The sequence below is a fragment of the Cyprinus carpio genome, chromosome A16, assembly GCF_018340385.1.
Source record: "Cyprinus carpio isolate SPL01 chromosome A16, ASM1834038v1, whole genome shotgun sequence".
Lineage (NCBI taxonomy): Eukaryota > Metazoa > Chordata > Actinopteri > Cypriniformes > Cyprinidae > Cyprinus > Cyprinus carpio.
Genome location: NC_056587.1, coordinates 4,614,415 through 4,630,319, shown reverse-complemented (window position 1 = coordinate 4,630,319; position 15,905 = coordinate 4,614,415). Strand labels below are relative to the sequence as shown.

At 35.6% G+C, this 15,905-nt stretch overlaps 1 protein-coding gene across 2 annotated transcripts; it reads right to left on the bottom strand.

Moving 5' to 3' along the window:
• Positions 1-469: 469 nt before the first annotated feature.
• LOC109055293 (voltage-dependent calcium channel gamma-6 subunit-like) lies at positions 470-15,782 on the bottom strand. Of its 2 annotated transcripts, none has more exons than XM_019072523.2 (5): positions 15,657-15,782; positions 9,800-10,559; positions 5,044-5,118; positions 3,632-3,769; positions 470-2,211 (listed from the first exon to the last, which is right to left on the bottom strand). In XM_019072523.2, exons 2-5 carry the CDS (start codon positions 10,155-10,157, stop codon positions 1,988-1,990), a joined length of 795 nt encoding a protein of 264 aa, XP_018928068.1. In that variant the 5' UTR covers positions 10,158-10,559; positions 15,657-15,782; the 3' UTR covers positions 470-1,987. The 2 variants fall into 2 exon arrangements, with proteins under 2 accessions (XP_018928068.1, XP_018928071.1); XM_019072526.2 differs by lacking the exon at positions 15,657-15,782 and adding an exon at positions 13,442-14,731.
• Between the last annotated feature and the right edge of the window lie 123 nt (positions 15,783-15,905).

Sequence of the window (15,905 nt, the reverse complement as noted above, 5' to 3'; positions counted from 1 at the left end):
ATTAAAAGAGGCAGTAATAAGCACACTGTAGAGCATGTTGAGATGGTTGCTCCAGGAACATGCTCACCACCTGTCATTTCTGCGGTTTGAGGAGATCTAGATTGTTACGCACAGGATGGAGGCTCTAGCTAGACTGAATGAAAGACATGCAGATTACTGAGGCTCAGACCTTTCCTCACTTCCCAGATGTACTGGCACTGCATTAACAAACACTCGGGTGAGAGAGAAGGAACGGGACAGCAGACGCAGCGAAACAGCAGCTCCACCCAAACCCTCTGAGACATCCAAGAGCGATCAACATCGAGAGAGAACGTCGAGGGGGGGCATAGTTGACATTCTAGGATAATATTTCTCATCCACTTCAACTTGATGTGCTTAGATGAGCAATGCGCTAATTTTAGACAGAGCGAGTGGCAAAAGAGAAGGAGTGAGATTAAGAAACGAGAGGGAAGGAGTTCAGGAGACTGTCTTAGGTGAAAGAGATTTAATCCTCAAGCAAAACTAGCGAACGAGAAAGAGCGTGACAAATAGAGAATGACATAAACAACCAAGTGACGAACATACATGAAAGAAAGAAGAAAGTTTAGTGAAGGACAGTGTCTTAAGTATTAGGGATGTGTCTAAAGAAAAGCTGGAGTACAATATAAACACACAGTATTTATATAAAAATGTGGCTCAACAGTGAGTCTGTATCATCCACATCAATAGATTTCATACATCATTATCATACACACAATAGAAACACATCTGCTTCATATGTATAGTATTAAGCAACATTTTATATTTATATAAATAAACCGTCCCAAATCTATGCATTGAAATCTATGATATCAAGTCTGCTGATTTCTAAACCAAGTATAATTTATTTTAAAGAAAGGTGGTACACGGACACTTCCCAAGTAAATAAAAAACTTGCAAGCTTCATAAAACAATTGATATATTATTAAACAATTACTTTCACATTTTTAAATGTTTCCAAAAGTGTTACATTTTAGGATCACTGTAGCTGGTCACAAGCATGTGTTGTGATGCTAGTGTGCTGATGTCCCCGTTTGCTTTTATAACTAGCCTCACTAGCAAAACTTTGTTGGTCAACCAGCTTCAACAAAAAGATACTTCTGGTCAATGAAGCTCACCTGACAAGTTTTGCTATTAAACAGCAAGGCTATGATGGTTCACAAGCCATCACTTACTAGCACAAACCAACTTCAAAGGCTAGTTATTAGTTGAAATTATTTTAAAGGCCTGTTTGCACCAAGAATAAATATAATGGTAACTGTATAAATGATAACTGTAAAGTTTTAATAATCATTGTAATTCTAAGAGAATAGAGAATTCCACACCACAGCTATAACAATAATGCCACAGAGGAACAATATTGCTGGAATCGTTTTCATAATGATTTTTTTTCTAGCTGATGAATGATAAAAACACTGACAGCTAATCAGAGTCCACTCAACTTTAAAGAGCTCAAGCATTTAAGGCGGCGTACGACTAAAGCGCACATGCTCTTTTAATAAGCAGAATGTTATCTGACACTAATGACACTTGGTGTGAACGGGCCTTTAGCATTGATAGGATGGCCTGTTTTTCCATAAAAATAAAAGTACACTTTTAACCCACAGATACCTGATAAGTCAGTATTATATGCCTAGTAATCAAATAAGGTTTCTTATACCAATGCACAGGGACAATGCATAACAGCACAACATGTGGTGTAAATGAAGCCTTTAAAGACAGTAAACAGATCTGTTGGTCACTGATTTTATGTACATAACCATCATAGAAATATCAGTTCAAATTTCAGAGTCGGTGTATGAGCATTAAGGTCTATAATCCTATTGATAAGCAAACTAATGCTAGTTCTTGCAAAACATTATGAACATTAGCTTTTGAGAGTCCTTTATAACATCAGTTAATCTCCACAAACAGCTTAAGAGTATAAAATGTCTTGTGCTACTTAATTCACGGGCAGTCCCCCTGACAGCTAGGCATCACTACTGCTCTGCTGACGAAAACATTTCTCCAGGGGGTTGGAGGGGAGGGAGAGCAACAGGAATATAAGCCCTCCAAAAATGAGAATGGCCCCAGCCGAGCCAAGACATGCCACTGACCAGGACAACTCGTGATGGAGAGGGAAACTGTGATCGCTTGCCAATAACGCCAGCACTGACTGGTGGAAAATTATGATGGACAAGAAGACCAGGATACCTGGGGAAAGTGGAGATAAAAGGTCATTTTATTTAAATGAATGGGTCACCTATTTGGATTCAACATGAAACTATTAGGAGCAGAATTACATATGTAGTTGACAAATTATAAAAGATTTTTTCAGAAGCGCTCCACAGTACATAGCAGGGCACAGCAGTCACTATATGCCGACAGTTAAAGTTATATAGGTACATTTAATGTAAATTAGCTCCAATTTGATACTCTAGTGATCTTCACTGTATTTAGTCATAAAAATATCATTGCATTTTGGAAGAATATTTGTGGCTGTTTAAATAACTTAAATGCAAGGCTGCAAGTTAACATATACTAAATTATTGATTTAAATAAATCTTTTAAGTTGTAAAATTGTTTTGATGAGCAAAATATTAAACAAACACATAAACATCATATAAAACATACCATTTATTAACTTAATGAAAATGTTTTCTTTCTTTTTTTTTTTTTTTTTACTAAAAATGAACTCCATTCATTTCAACTCAGAAAGATTGATGCAAACTGTTGCTTTTTTGAGCATACATTTTTTTGTTTGTTTACAATATTTAAATGTTTTCTTGAAATGCAACTATTAATTGATTCTAACAAATCTCTGTTTTTAATGAAGTCAAGTTAAGTACACATCACAGTAGCGCTTTCTTCATTTTCATGACTTGCGGTTCAGTGAGGGAGTTACTTATGAAGTTAGTAACAATTCAACAAAAATCAACTTGAGTCTGATTCAAATGTGTAAAGTTGTGAGACTGAAGGTTTTTTTTTTTTTTTAAGTGACTCATTAAAAGTTCACTTCGTTGAGGTCAGACTTGAGCGAAAACATGAACACTGAAGAGCTGCTTTATAGTAGTAATAGAGGTTGTAATTCTAGTTGGGAGTGACACTATTTTTTACTATGTTTAATACCATAAATCTGCTTGCTTTAAAGCAATCTATTGTATAAAGTGCTGTATAAATAAATGTCACATGACTTGACTGGAGTGCTGAATTGCAGAGCTGGTGCAAACATCACATGGCTATGATCAGATGCTAATCAACTGCTAATTTCTCACTGCTGTCTCACCTCGTTCAAGTGAAGAACGAAAAAGAACTTCACCGTGAGTACATCAGGGACATCAGTTTCTGCAATATTTTCTTATTATATACCTCAAACTCAAAATAAATAGGAGCGATTACACATGATTAGTGAAGTGACACTGTTCACAGCTGTATTTCTTGAGATGCCTGACTATGAGATGATTGAGGTTTAAGCTCAGAATCTCAACAATGGGACACACTGTGCTTGACCATTGCTAATCCCCAGGAAGCTTCAATAAAACTGAGCCTCCTCCATCACTACTTTTTAGATTTACTGCAGATACTGGTGTCTTTTAAAGTCACTGAATGCAGTTAAGAGGTGTTTAAAAGGTACCTGAGAAGATGAAGCAGGTAGTAGCAGGCTTGAGGAAGAAGGGCACACTCTTACTGAGAGACATAGTGATACACACAGAGCCCATGATCATCAGAAACAAACTGAATAAAGCCAACATTGCACCTGCTATATGCAAACCTACAAGAGAAACAAAGCAAACCCTGAGTCATATTTGTTCTAATACAAAATTCTCCATCGTTAAACAATATAGCCACACATATGCGGTCAACTAAACCCTACTGTTTTTGTTGAGCATTTAATTTCAAAACCACTGGCATTAATGCCCCTCTCTAACAGCTTGCACACTTCTAGGAAGGCTTTCGACTTGATGCTGGAACATGGCTGAAGGGATTTTCCTCCCATTCAGACAGAAGAGCATTAGTGAGGTCAGGGACCAATTTTGGGATCTGGCACAAATTCAGCATTCCAGCTCATCCCAAAGGTGTTCAATGAGGTTCAATCTTAATTTTAAGCAGTAAATCATTTTTATGTTGCCATCATTAAGGTCTACCAGCTGAGATACAAGAACACCATTAGCTCAAGTGGTATCACGAAAGTTATGCTATATTCCAAGACATGAGCTTCATGTGAGCAACAGACTAAAAATTAAGTCATTATTCACTAAAATTCTTGACATCTGTTGTAAGTCTCCGACATGCTTGGTGAGAACTTGTGATATCTGTTTCATCAACCAATTGTTCTCTTGAATCAGGTCTTTCCGATTAATCATGCAAGCCAGTTTATAATACAAGAGTGAATGATTTCAAACTGACCTGGAACACTAATTCAGTTAACTGATTTTATACAGTAAAATGCTGTTTTATACAGAGAAAATGTTGAGATTTTTAGTGAATAATAACTTAAACTTCAGTCTGTTTCACACAAAGCTATCGTATGAATTCAGAAGACATGAAATATAGCATATGGACCACTTTTACAGGTTTTAATGCTTTTGCATCATTGTTTGATTGAAATTGCATGAAAAAATTACATTACATTCTTCAATATGTCTCCTTTTGTTTTCAATAGAAATAAAGAGTTATACAGATTTGGAACAACATGGTGAGTAAATTATAACAGGAGTGTCTTTTCTTTTTTTGGTGAACTATACCTTTAAACGCCCTAACCAGAGCTTTGGGCATATATTTTGTTGGGATATTCAAGAATTATCCCAATGCACTTGAAAACTGAAATATGATTTGAACAAGAAAGAGAGCTTGAGTATGATGAATTCTTGTGCATGTACACAGTATGGGATGTGGAGAGATGGAGAGACACAGAGCAGGGGGAGGAGACAGAAACACATGACTGATTTTCAATGAGAGAAGCCGCGTGGAAGGAGAGAATGAATAGACAAGAGAGCACATAGATGGCAGAGAGGAAAGAGAGCAGACTATACAGGAAGAACTTACCTTTTTCTGTTGTTTTCTTAAATATGACAGCATTCTCTCCAGAAGTGTAGAATTTAAAGTATGTGCAGTTTGATTCTGAGGGCGAAAAAGAAGACAGTGAGAGAAAGAATGAGACAGTAAAGGTGAAGAATATAGACCAGTCAGAAAAACAAAAAAAGGCACTTGAGCTCTCTGTAAGCCCTGTGAGGGTCATTGTGTATTAATGTGCCGAGGACACAGAGCAGCCCTCTCACATATGGCACTGAAAGAACAAGAGAGACAGAGAGAACGAGGCAGATGGAGAGGGAGGAAACGAGAGTGAGGCAGATGGAAAGAGAGGACGAAGGGCTGATAAAGGAAGAACATACTCAGGTTAATATATACAACATCAAATCCACATTCCCTCTCTCTTGTCCTCTGCAGCTTGTGTGTTGTCTTCTGACATTTCCATTTTTTTCACTCATCTACACTAAACTTACACCAGAAAGACTCCAGCATACACACTTCAAATAAACCACTTACAATAAAACACTTACCTTTCCACTTTTACCACGACCATCTTTTCCATAACTTTCACCTTTCAATTGAAAATGATCAGTGTTCACTACAAATTTGCATATAGTCATAAATAGATATAAAAAAAAAATATAATCATACATATACACACATCTTTTTAATTTTTGAGATTTTAAGTGCTTTTACATTTTTTATCATATTTTAAAAACAATTATAATTAATTCATTGAGTTAGTCACAAATAATTGCATATACAAATATTTGCTGAGAAAAGCCCTCATACTGAAAAAATTCAAACATTATTCTAAGCTATCATTGTAAGCTTTAACTAGACATAAATAAAGTGTTTTTAGAAGTCAATATATTGTTAGTTTTATTTTCACATCAGTGAACATAAACCAATTACTGACCTACAGTCCACAGCAATCCATATTTTGTCAATTCGTTCAAAGTTGATTCAGGGTCACACATAACACATTTCCCATCTATGCTGTTTTTTAGGTACACATGAATCGCAGTCATGTTTTTGTCCATTTTGTTGTATATTGTGGCTTTTTCTAGCATATCTCACCATGAAAGTCACGTTTTAAAAGACTTTGTCAAGTTAAAAGAAGTTAAAAATCCTTTTCATGTGCACACTATTATTTCCGTAGTTGTCAAAGGGTATGATTAAATATGCTTATTGTTTTATATTATTTCATGTTTTATAATAAGACAAATAATTTAAATGTTTTATATATTTACATAAATGTAAAAAATACTAATGTTTAAATAAATATAATAATGTACTAAATTATTTTGTCAGCCTAATTTAAATACATGTACTTGGGCACACACACGCACATTCAAATAAGGTCACTGCTGTGAGCTGCACTAGATATGATTAGCATAGAGCTGGAAATGTAATATTGAACAGATCTCTTAAAAATGCATCATGGAAGTCATAACTGAGAATGAAATCAATGCATCTCTATATAATGGCAGGGTTGCAGCATTCAACCATTAAGAAATTTTAGTTATCATTAAAGGCACAATATGTAATTTTTTGCCGCTAGAGGGCACGTATTCAAAATAAACAAAGATAAGGTAGCGCAGTTTGATGACGCTGTGACTGAGTGTGTGGAATCATGGGAGTTGTCGTCTTCATCCCCACAGCCAATGCAATCTGATAGGATTTGGGCAGAAATCATGTTCATGGATGAGCTAATGATTAAATAACGTAGTAGAATGAAGCAGCTTAACGATCAAAACACACGAATCGAAAAAACAGCCCACCTAACATTTTTGCCACAGTTGACCACTTCTGCTCCTTCTAGTTGTGCGTTTTATCATATTAGATATACTCCAAACAGTCAGGTGTATGTGGGGGGGGGGCACCGCTGTTTTATCATACTAGATACATTTGACAGTTCTGTTATAATGCTACTCTGTGCACTCGTCACCGATCTGTTAAAACACACAAACATATTAAAGCGTCTTTGGTGTTTCCATGTTTTCTACAAAACAAAACCAGAAATCGAGGGGTTATGACGTCATTGACAGACGACACAATTACTAGTTAAAATTGCTTATTTCTCTGGATTTAAACATTCTTCAAAACATTTGGGATGAAGTTCACAAGTCAGCAAAATATACAACACTGTTCTAGTGGTTTTTGGATATTTTCATAAAAAATAAAAATTCTTACATATTGTGCCTTTAACAGTATATAAGTGTGATGCAGAAACCAAACTAGTTGCCTTTTCTCTGAATTGGCCAAATCTTTCCCAATTTGGCAGGAAAAACTTGGCCCAAAATTTACTGTTCTGCATTCTCAGCTGAAGGGGTGTCATGTTATGATCTGTTATGACAAGTAGAGAGTGGAACTGTTCCTTAACAGAGCTGGCAGTCAGACCAGTGGCACTGTTACAAGAGACATCATCACGGTCCTCTGGGCCTTACAAACTGAGGCAAATGAAACTCCCTGGCTCTCTGTTCATGCGTGTTGTTATGTGAGAGGTAAGATGAATATAACAAACCAGAACACAGTAAACAAAGCAGCTATTACTGCGTCTCTACAGGCTTTAGTAACAACACTGTTTGACTGGAGGTGAGCTGAATGCTGCTTTGTCTCTTTAAAAACAATTATACATACATACGTACATATACGAATGCTATATAATGTGCTCACATTTCCAACAATACATGAAAAACACATAATATATTAAATGATTAAAGCCTAAAACTATTATGTGTGTTTATTAATTTAGTAAACTGTATAATTTCCTTATTTTGCCTTATTATTTTGTATTTTTTATCTCCTGATTTCAGTCTCCAGATTCCCCAGGAGCCAAACAAACAACATACTGGTTTGGTAGGCCTTGTAATATGGTGACTACATTCAGAATATAAAACCATCATACTGCCTACTAGGGGCGGAACGGTACACAGATGTCACACGGTTCAGTAGGTACCTCGGTTTGGGGGTCATGGTTCAATACGATTTCGGTACAACAGGGAAAAAAAAAATCTACCATGCTTGGTTTCTTTTCATTTATTTTGAACAGTAGTACAAATTAATTTATTTTCCAGCTAGATGTGAAAATACTAAATATTATTACATTATGTTAAATATATATAATCTGCAGTACATATACATACAAGGAATAAATTCTTGAATATATTTGATTTAGTTTACAGATAAACAAGGGGAAAAACAGTGCAACACGTAACATAGCCTATATCCTGAGTTTCATTTTTGTGGCAGGCTTAATTTGTTCACAGAAAGGAAACTCAAGTGGCAGAAAGCGACATCCTATTGGTTTTCTTAATTTTACAAAAGCACAGTGTTTTGTTTTCATTGTGAGTGTAAACAAAAGCAGACCTTTATACAGTGATGCATTATTATTAAGACAATAAGTGTTTAAAGTTGATTCTGCTGGTATAAGGAAACAGTTGAAGTGATCGCACCGCACACACACACACACACACAAAACACATCAGTTCCAGCATTGCTAACTTGACAGCACAGTTGGTACTTTATCAAAATAAATTACAGTGAACCAAACATCAGCGTGCCCACTTCTGTGTCACCGTTGGAACTGAAGTACAAAGCCTATAATTTGCATAATAAATAATAGTTTAGCATACATTGCACATATGGAATATTTCGATTTGTGCAGAATGAAAGAGGTAGGATACACGGGCACAAAGCTCCATTTCACACAGTTGAGTGCACCAGCCTTTAAAGTATACTCCTTTGCCAGTCTGTGAGAGACGCATTCAGACCCTGCGTTCCATTCAGAAGGGCTCATCCCTATGCCCTAATCCCTTCAAAGGGTTTACCCTTCAGAGTGAGAGCTTCTGAGGGTTGAAGGGTGTAGGAGACCAAACAACTGTTTCTTGAAGTGCCCTTCTGCATCATCATCACATGCCCACACAGAGGCTCCGTCATCATGCATCATGGGATCATGGGATCCCGAAGTGTCCATTAGTTTTACCCTTCAAAATCCTTCTGGATTGGGGGTGAATTGCCAGTATTCATTGTAAGGCTTCATGCACTGAACCGAGATGTCCATACCATGACGGTTCGATACGAATACATGTATCGTTCAACCCCTACTGCCTACTGAATTCTACACTGTTTAAAAACAGTATGTGAAACAGAATGCATTATGCAACAAGAAATGCTTTTGAAAGCATTATGCTGCATGTTTAATTTATCAAGTAGTGTACAAGTATCATATCTTGGAAATAAAAACTTTTTTTTGCATTTTTAATCACATTTTTATGTACATAATACATAATGATATATTATCACATGATCCTTCTGAAATCATTCTAATATGCTTATTTGCGGCTTAACATTCTTGTGGGAAGTAATAACTAAAATAAGTGAGAAGCAAATCAGCATATTAGAATGATTTCTAAATGATCATGTGACACTAAAGACTAAAGTAAAAAGAAAACAGTCCTTTTAAACTGTATTTATTTTTACTGTATTTTTGCCTTGGTGAGCTTAAGAGACTATATGTAAATAGTGAGCCAAGTCAAGAAACAGATGTTAAAATTCACAGCACATATTACAATTCGAGCACACTGCATTGTGGGATACAGTATGCAGCAGTTCATCCAAAAGTTAGGCATACAGAAAAATTTGCAGAAACAGTGAGAAGTATAATAGTATTCTGTTCTGAATATAGACAGTGGGTGGGTGAGTGAGTGAGTGAGTGAGTGAGTGAGTGAGTGAGTGAGTGAGTGAGTGAGTAAGTATGTACTCTCACCTCCAGGTAGTTCTGCAGGTCCACAGCTCTCTCTCTCCGGGTCAATATCTGTCACCCATAACGTGCGAACGCAAAATTTCCAAAGGCCGTAATGTGCCATCTCACATGTCTGGTTGTTCCTGGAGTGTTTTGGCTGGGATAACTCCACCCAGAACTCTGTACCCATGCCAAGTACCGTCAGAGTCACGCCTATGAGGGCAACGAAAAATGCCAACTTGATCTTGCCCTCTTGGCTGTCACTCATTCGAGGGGGCCTCGACCGTTTACCTGGACGCCCGCTCTTACTGCCAACTCCACCCAAAGCCGCCGTACCTACTCTCCCGTCGTCTTCCTGTTGCATAAAAAAGTTGGACCACATGGCAACCACAATACTTGGAGATGAGAGGAGGAAATTCCCAGAGGCAAAGTCAAGAAAGGGGACAAACAAATAACTAAAGCAAAAAAACAGGAGACTAGAGAGTCTGGAGATAGATAATAAACACGCAGAGAAGTATATTGTTAGAAGGTTCAAAAAAAGAACAGGAAATGATTACAATGTTCTGTGATTTAAAAAGAATCCAGATTGCAAGAAATTCAAGTGACAGGGGGTCATTTCTGAAGAGCGTAGAGTGGGAATTAACTGACGTCTACAAACACAAGAAGGTCTGATAACAAACTAGACAGGAATAATGGGTAGATGAAAAGAATGACTTGATGACAGACACTGGATTGAGGCCTTATAGAGCTGTGAAAAGATGATGCATTCCTCTTTTTGATGAACCTGCAGAAAGAAAAAGAGAAAAAAAGACTAGTATTCAAAACACACAGAAAATAGCAGAAGGACTGAAAAATAAATTTGTCAGAGATCTACAATTGATTTTACCTTTAGTCACTATTTTTTTTTTTTAATAATTTGCCAAAGGAGTAGAAAAACTATTCGAGATACTTACTACTTCTAATTATTTGAATTTTAATTCAATTCTAAAGTTTTAATTTAAATCAAACACTACAATAAGGATGAAATTGTTATTCTTTTGTTTACTGTAATTTGTGTAGAATTTGTTCATTCACAACAAAAGCCTAAAAAATTAATCTTTTAATTTAGAAATAAAATTATAATTATTATTATTTTTTTTAATATCTAATGAAATTACAATTAAAATTATTAAAAGCATATCAATACGTCTTGTTTTTAGAGAACTTTGGAAAAAAAACTTTTTACACCCTTGATATTTTTAATAGAAACAAGACAGTTTACAGTTACATATACTACAGTACTTATTAAATAACATATATATTTTAATTTCTCTTTAAGGTCATAAGTAATCCAGTAATTAGTGGCAAAGAGAACAGCGTTAAAATGATAGTTCACCCAAAAATGAAAACACTTATCATTTACTCACCCTCAAGTTGTTCCAAACCTGTATGTGTTTCATTTATCAGAGAACTACAACCAGTTGACCAAACAGTTGATGGTCCCCACTGACTTCCATAGTATGGAAAAACATATTATGGAAGTCAGTGTGGACTAGCGACTGTTTGGTTTCCAGTATTCTTTAAAATATCTATAGTTTTTGTGTGTGTGCGCGCACTCAGCAGAAGAAAGAAACACATACAGATTTGGAACAGCTTGAAGTTGAGTAAATGACAATTTTCATTTTTGGGTGAACTATCCCTTTAATACCTTGAATTATACATTATACCTTTGTCCTCTACTGAGTGAACAAACAGGCAGTAAGCTTACAGAGAAGGTTAATATGGGTCACGATTAGGTCACATAAATACCCCAGCATTACGTGTTCAGAGAACGATTAGATCTATGGACAGAGAGTTTCAAGGTGTGTGCCATTCTGCTACTCTAAAAAAAGATGCGAGAGCAGGAAGAGTTTAACGTGGACTGAACAGACTGAGGGATGAAACACAAGGTTGTTGAGAATGGAGGCGAAAAGAGGAGCCAGATGGAGTAGTAGGTGTTAATTCATGTATGACCGGCAAAACGACAGAGGGACTAGAGTTGTTATCACTGTACCCGTGCAGGGAGGGAGTACTACAAGACAAGGCTCACTGAGGCCAATCACCCACACAGGAGCAATAAGAATACAACAAGGCTAGAGACAAGCATGTGGCCCATAGACAAAATCATAGCATAAAACACAAACATGCCACAGCATACATTTTTGAATTAGCTAAAATGATCTCTATATCTGTATAATAAAATATAGTACAAACAAATAATAATTATAATATTAATTAAAATAAATTTTAACGATAATTATTTTTTTCTAAAACATTCAAGACACTAGAATAGTATAAATATATATATACAACATATACTTAACATTTTAATACTTTTCAGACAGTATATATTTTGAAGTAAGTTTATTTTTTAATTATGTTTGCCCTGTCGGCAAAAGTTTTTAAAGTATACACTACTATTCAGCATTTTTAAGGATGCAATAAACTGATCAAATGTGACAATAAAGAGTTTTACATTGTTACAAAAAAAATGTCAGATAAATTAGATTTGTAACTTTCTATTCATCAAAGAATCCTAAAAAAACTCATTTTAACATTGATAAGAAATGCTTCTTAAGCACAAAAATCTGAATACATTAAAAAATATAATAGAGATTACTTTTTTTTACTGTTTCATAAAATGACTTCTTTCAGAATATAAACGATATCTTGTTCTTAAAAACATACATGTAATAAATATAGCAGGCTTTAACCTTAAAACAAAAAATATTGTCATGTCAACTTAATTTCATATATTCAACTTTAGTCAATACACAAATACAGATTATGCAGTGCGACTACAAACTGTTCTGCAGATATAAAATTAGATATTCAGTAATGGTTTTTGGGCTCACATTTTGTTGTGTAAGTTACAGTCATTTGAGATATAACACACTGTCAAAACACTATACATGACATGGAAATCTAACACAGGGCAGGCTATAATTAACCCACCAAGATCATCTCCATCTCTGCTCTTTATATTACCCCAGCTTGGTCAAAACTACCTTCAAAACAATTATGCTTCTATAATATGTCCTATACTTTGCCAGCTGTCTGCACCCATAGCGAAGGGGCTCACATCTCAGTCAAGGCAGTCAGAATGGAAGAAACCAATTATCATTTTAAAGCAACTGGGCTTCAGTCCCACACTCACACATTAGGTCTATGATATCGAATTCAGAAACAATATATAAACATCTCTCAGCAAAATAAATTACATCCAGACCAATGTAACTGCCTAAATGTTAGTATCTTATTAAATAGCAAGACAAACACAATGTCTGACAACACCTGCAATAAAAGTGCTAAATTATGAATACATTTTTTTTTTTTTAAATAAAGGCTAACATACAAAATCAGTTACACCTGTAGCAGTGTACAGACAATTTAAACGTTTATACTTATATCAGTACATCAATGCATTCTAGAAATTCTAGGTTTCGAGGAAAAAAAAACAAGTTTGCAAAGTTATCAAATGTATTACCAATCAATTTTCCTGAGTGCATAATAAAATAAACATTTTTAGAATCTGCTCAATGTAAAACTATTCAATGAAATTTAAGGTTTGTGTCACAGATTTTATTAAATTATGAAAGTATGCGTGTGTGCAGCAAGTGCATTGAGTGAGAGCAATGAAATCCTGACCTGTTCTGTGTGGGTGCAGATCTGATGACTACATACATGAAACTCAGCTGAGAGAGGAGGAGAAGGAGGGATGTAAAGAGAGAGAGAGAGAGAGACAGAAAAAGAAGGGTGGAGAAAACTGGGACTGGGGCTCATGAAATCAAGTTGTAGAGACTATGTATGACAGCTCAGCCACCAAGTAGATGGTTCATGCAAGAGTATTTATCTACACATGGACAGATTTGACATTTTTCAGTGTATTTCAGTGTGAGTTTTTCATGTATTTTAAGTCAACTTAACCACATACACATATGTTTGTGTGTGATGGTGTGTATGGGCAAGGGTTCTATTTTGGACAAGCACCTGTTAATGACATTAAGAGCGTGGGAGTTACAGTTGCAAAGACAGAAAAGAGAGAGGACTGTTTATAAGGCGAGAGAAAGCAGCTGATAGAGCAGCTTAGAAAGTTTTAAATGGCATTAAATCAAAGAGGCGTGTGTGAGAAAGAAAAAGGATATAAAATGAAGAAGGTTAGAGAGGTGGCTGTAAGACATTGGGGCAGCATTATCAGTGGGTGAAAAATAATAAAGCCAAAAAGACGGTCACTAATTAACCAACAAATCACTTGCCTATCCATCCATTAGTAGTAGCTCAAACACAACCGTTCCATAAATAAATAGAAAACATTTGTTGTCTTTATGATCAGAATTTCTGTCTCTCCAAAGTTCTAAGAACTATTTCATTCAACTTCAACAAAGAAAAATATCAAAGCATACTTCAGGATATCATTTACTAGCTAAATGCATTAACATCTTTCAAAGACTTGACACCATCAATGTCACATCCTACATTGCTGCAAACTGCTAATTTGTCACAATGTGATCTTATTTAGCTGGCTAACACAGATGATGCAGTGTCAAATTTGCAAAAACTGAAAACTTCGGTAAGTTTCACACCAGATGCCTTTGTTTACAAGCAAAAGCGTGTAATGTTTTGCCTTACATTGTAGCTGATTAATTTCCAGGTGCTAATTTTGGAAAATAAAATAAAGATGTAAAAAGAAAACTTGCGTCTAATGAAAAAAGTTCTAGCAAATACAGTGCTAAAAATTAAAACCGATCATTCTTTTGTGGCAGGGTACATAAAAATCAGAATTACTGGTCAGACAGGACCAGAAAATAAAAAAATCCTTACTTTGGAGCGCCGCTTGTGAACAAATTTTTCCTGGAACCGTAAATATTTTTTGCACAACATGTATCAGGTAGACTGTAGTTAAGGCTGAGACTCAGAGAGAATTTTTTCCTAACATTTACTACATAATAAAATAAATAAACAAATAAAATCAAATTATATCCATGTACTTTTGCCAAGCAGCTGAATGCAGTTTTATTCTATTCTATTAAAATTAACCACCCGATAAACAACTCTTTTCCCAGTCTTTGCAGAGGACTTTATTTAGTTTAATCTACTGGTTTTGTGAAGCACATTAAACTCCTCGATCTCTATTTCTCTGCATTTCATAATTTTCAGTCAACTTATAGAAACACATGAATATCGGCAATCAAACTTTATGATATCTTTGTCCTGTTTCTTTTTTTTATATATATCAGGGGGAAAAAAAAAACACAAAACACAAACATACACCACCCTAGCTACACTACTTGGAAGTGAGCAGTGCCTGTTAGCACTATCTGCTGGCAGAATACAGATACAGTGTGTAGAAAGTCAATTCAAACGCATTGAGTTTATTTCACCAGAAGTCTCTCTGGTCCTCATACATAAACGCACTGTATTAAATCAACTCAGCTTATTACAGTTTTAAAAAACAGCAGTGGACCGTTAGATACAGAATGTAGAAAAAGAAAAAGAAAAAACAAACAAAGAAAAAAACAGAAATGAGACAAGTATCTTTTTCACTGTGCATAAATTTGGTTAGACCGGGCCAGGAAAATAAGGTTCACAAGAAACAGTACAACTATTATAAAAGGAGGGAGAGATAGCAGGAAAAAGACAGAAGAGGAGGGGGAAAACAGAAGACAGTGTCGATGTAATTGGTAATATTCACCCTCTATAAGATAGCGGCTTTACCTCATACATGTATGGTGTCCAAAGATGACCCGGAAACTCCTCCGGCTTTTTAAACTCTACACTTTTACACAGGAAACCTCATTCACAGCCTAAATAAAAAAACATATCCAAATAACAAAGACTTCTCTCCTTAAATACCCCCTCTCACCTTCTCGTTTGAATGTAACATTCATTTTTGTAGTTGTCATTGTTTCTCTTCCCTCACTTGCTCCTTTACATCCTCCTCTCACTCCTATCTGACCAGTCTGGCTCAAAGTGTGTGAGCTGTACAGAGCTGTAGAGCAGAAATTCAACATTGAGAAAAGGTCACATGTAAAATATTCACTATGGGCCAAAATTAAACTGGAAGTTTAGTGGCATGTCTAACCGAATCCTTTTCTGTAGACAATGACATGGT